Source organism: Myxine glutinosa, chromosome 5 (genome assembly GCF_964187855.1).
Source record: "Myxine glutinosa chromosome 5, kmMyxGlut1.1, whole genome shotgun sequence".
NCBI lineage: Eukaryota > Metazoa > Chordata > Myxini > Myxiniformes > Myxinidae > Myxine > Myxine glutinosa.
Window position 1 is genome coordinate 50,282,978 of NC_136265.1, and position 3,326 is coordinate 50,286,303.

Genomic DNA, 3,326 nt, shown 5'->3' on the forward strand with positions numbered 1-3,326 from the left:
AGTCGTTAAAACATCATTTGCTGTGACACCTCGACTGTTACCGCTCGTTTGATGCCACGTTCCCTGTGTTTATGGCGCCAATGATTTAGAAAGTGTAGTAGTGAATCTAGGGTAAACGAGACGCCAGTGTGACAACCGGCCACGCCCGCCAAATTCCACCTTTTTACTTCTCACGATCAGGTTTCGCGCGACTATGCTCCCCGATATCACCGGCTAAAAGAACCACCTTTAGATGCTATTTTTCCCTGCAGAGCAGGGGTTGGCCTTTTTTCGGGCACCGTGGTCCGCTTTTTGAAGCAATGTTTTATGGTCCGGATGCCCTTCCTGCTGCCAACCATGTTAGTCGCCCCTTGCGACACACAGGGAATTACCAGTAAACTGGTACTCAATTTGTGGACCTCGGAAGGATGACAGGCTGAGTCAACCCTCCTGGAGTTAATTCAGCGATCGACCGGGATTCGAACCCAGGATCCTAGGATCCCAAGCCGGCACCCTAACCACTAAGACAACACCAGGCTCTCCCGAGATCACCGGCTCCCACATCATAAACACACAAAGCAAAAATAAAAATGAAAAATCGGATGATTCAGGTGACCCGACCCAACTGGACTTTACGCTCGCGTGCACAATGCGGTGTGACCTGCACGCCCGGCCGTGGAGAATTTTTTTTTGCAAAGAATCTAAGGTATTCCCGACAAAATCGGTAATACATTGAGAAAAAAAAATTAAGTGTCATAATTCGGAGAATGAATACAAAAGGAAAGATCAAAACGAGCTGGAGTTTAGAGACTTGGCTATTTAAATTTTATTCATGTTTACTCAAATATGAACAGAAGAGTTATCCTTACCTATAGCGTACACCATTGGTAAGAAACAAAACAAAGGCAATTAAATTAAATCTTGGAACGTTACTTAAAGGACTTCGTGCATGAAGCCGGTTTTAATAACTGGGTATAGCATGAAAAAAACCTCCATAAGTAATCGGAGGATGCGCTAAGACAGATCTCTTTACCATTCATACAAGAGTCTGCTTGCGTGTTTGTCTATCCCTCTCCGTCTAACCCTTGTCTCCTTCTTGCAGCAAGTTTGAATCCAAAGGGATTAGCAACGAATGGAGTCAAATCGCTGGAGCACAAAGCACGGGACTCTGCACTCGGCGCGTTGATTCAGTTTGTTTAATCCGCTCTTTGTGAGCCCTGGTGTGAGAAAGACAATGAGAGAACAAAGCCTCGTGCTCTCGACTTTGTCTTACTTTGCCTCGGCGTTTGTCCGTCTCTGGATATCTGTTGATGCGCGGTCGCAAAGCAAGTGATCGGACCAGCGATGGCTAACATTCCGCGGTGTTACCTGGATCACGTCCAGTGAGATCCCGTTTGGGATGAGAAGAGCGGTAGCTTGGGAAAATGGGGATGGGGGTGGTATTTACCACGGGGTTTGTCGTGAGCGAGAGGATAAAGTACACATTTTCATTGGTATGGCAGTGGCGGTTCCAGACTGGGCTTGGAGATGCCATGCGGTAAAAGGAAATAGGCGAGATGAGGATTCGGCGCAAGCCCAGAGCCAGCAGGCGCCCAGCTGTAGGGAAACAGGTAGCTGGGACTGGTCCCAGGAGCCTGCGACGCGAAAGGTGAGTAGGGGAAGGAGGACGACACTGCCGTGGGCAAGGTCGGGTGTGGTACCCCAGAAACTGGCAATTCGGGGAAACCTCTCTGAAGGAGAGGGTATGGAGGCAGGAAAGCACGCAGCTTGTCCGGTGAGGTCAGAGGTTCGAAAGCAGGTGGTGGGCCCTGCATGGTCATGATCCTCCCAGGTTCCGCATCAGGAGAGAAATAAGGAAATGGAAAAAGCAGCCGGTCTTTCTTTAGCGCCAGCATGCTCTTGGGCTTGCGGCGTGGACGGTACTTGTAGTCCGGGTGTTCTTTGAGGTGTTGAGCACGGAGTCGCTTCGCCTCGTCAATAAAGGGCCTTTTCTCAGCGTCGTTGAGCAGTTTCCACTCAGCCCCCAGGCGTTTGCTGATCTCAGAGTTGTGCATCTTCGGGTTCTCCTGTGCCAGCTTGCGCCGCTCGCCCTTGGACCATACCATGAAGGCATTCATAGGCCGCTTGATGTGCGCCTCTGCTGCTTTGGCCGACATGGTGCAAAACACCCTCTGGAGGAGGAGGAGGGTTGGGGGTTGAGGGAGGGGTGGAGAGAGACCCGGTCTGATCCGCGTCACTGTGAGCTCTCCACGCGTCCTAACTGCTCGATGGACAACCCTCCTGGTTCAGTCTAGGCCCCCTTAGTGCCACTGTCTGGCTATCGTATGGCCGCACGACCGCATCGTCGGTGCTGTTCGTCCCTCCCTCACTCTCAAACTCCCGCCTCACTCTCGCTGCTCGTCGTGCGCTAAACTTGTATCAACTCACGGTGTAGCCTGGTCGCTGGTGTGAGCGGCAGACCCCGGTTTGGGGCGGAAACCACTGTAGGAACTTGGAGGCGGAGATGGCTACATGGGAGAGGTTGCCACAGAGCCCAGGATACTCGACTCTGCGCCGTTGCGTGATGAGAGAACTCTAGAGGGGCGCACTGGCGCTGATGCGCATGCGCACATTGGCATCCAGCCAAACAGGGAGTGGGATTAAGTACGAGGTTGGGGTGGTTGGGTGGGAGAGAGGAGAGATTTGGAGTAATGTAAGGGGGTGGGACGGAAAGAATACTGCGAGAGGTGAGGATGTGGTGGGAGGGAAGAGACATGGTGTGGGGGAATGTGTTCCATGGACATACAAGTGAAAATGCTGAGAATATTTGCATCTTTGGATATCTACAAATGACTCCTCGGCCACTGTGAAAATGGCAATAAAATAGTGTGATTTTTTTTGGAGGAGGTAAGGGTAGTAGTATAGAGAAGGGTTTGCTGATCTATTTCCTTTGGTTTTTGTCCATACTTATTATCTTCCCTATGGTTCAACTTGGGGAGATGATAATGCTTTGACAGGACCATTAATGATCCATAATGAGAACTATGGGGCACAACTTTATAGCTTTCAGATGCTTTGAGTTTTAATCATAAGAGGTCGTTTTTCTTGACAATTTGAATCCACATGTGTCTGAAAACTTGCCATTCGCAATGTCTTCTACTGACAGGGTGCTACAGCGGTCTCTCTGTCGATCTCCACGAACGAATACAAACGGCGTTATATCAATGAGTGTGTCGTACCTCCACTGGATGTAAAGCAGGGGATCCGACTGCGAGCATGAGCTCATGGACGTTCAAGATACCACGATGCTTTTTGATGAAGAGCAGACGAGTTATTGCCGGCATCTTGGTCAAGTTCCCAGTTCTTGC

At 50.3% G+C, this 3,326-nt stretch overlaps 1 protein-coding gene across 1 annotated transcript; it reads right to left on the bottom strand.

Annotated features, from left to right (window-relative positions):
- Positions 1 to 791: 791 nt before the first annotated feature.
- LOC137428420 (transcription factor SOX-14-like) lies at positions 792 to 2,527 on the bottom strand. Its single transcript, XM_068118343.2, has one exon. It carries the CDS (start codon positions 2,133 to 2,135, stop codon positions 1,467 to 1,469), a length of 669 nt encoding a protein of 222 aa, XP_067974444.1. The 5' UTR covers positions 2,136 to 2,527; the 3' UTR covers positions 792 to 1,466.
- Between the last annotated feature and the right edge of the window lie 799 nt (positions 2,528 to 3,326).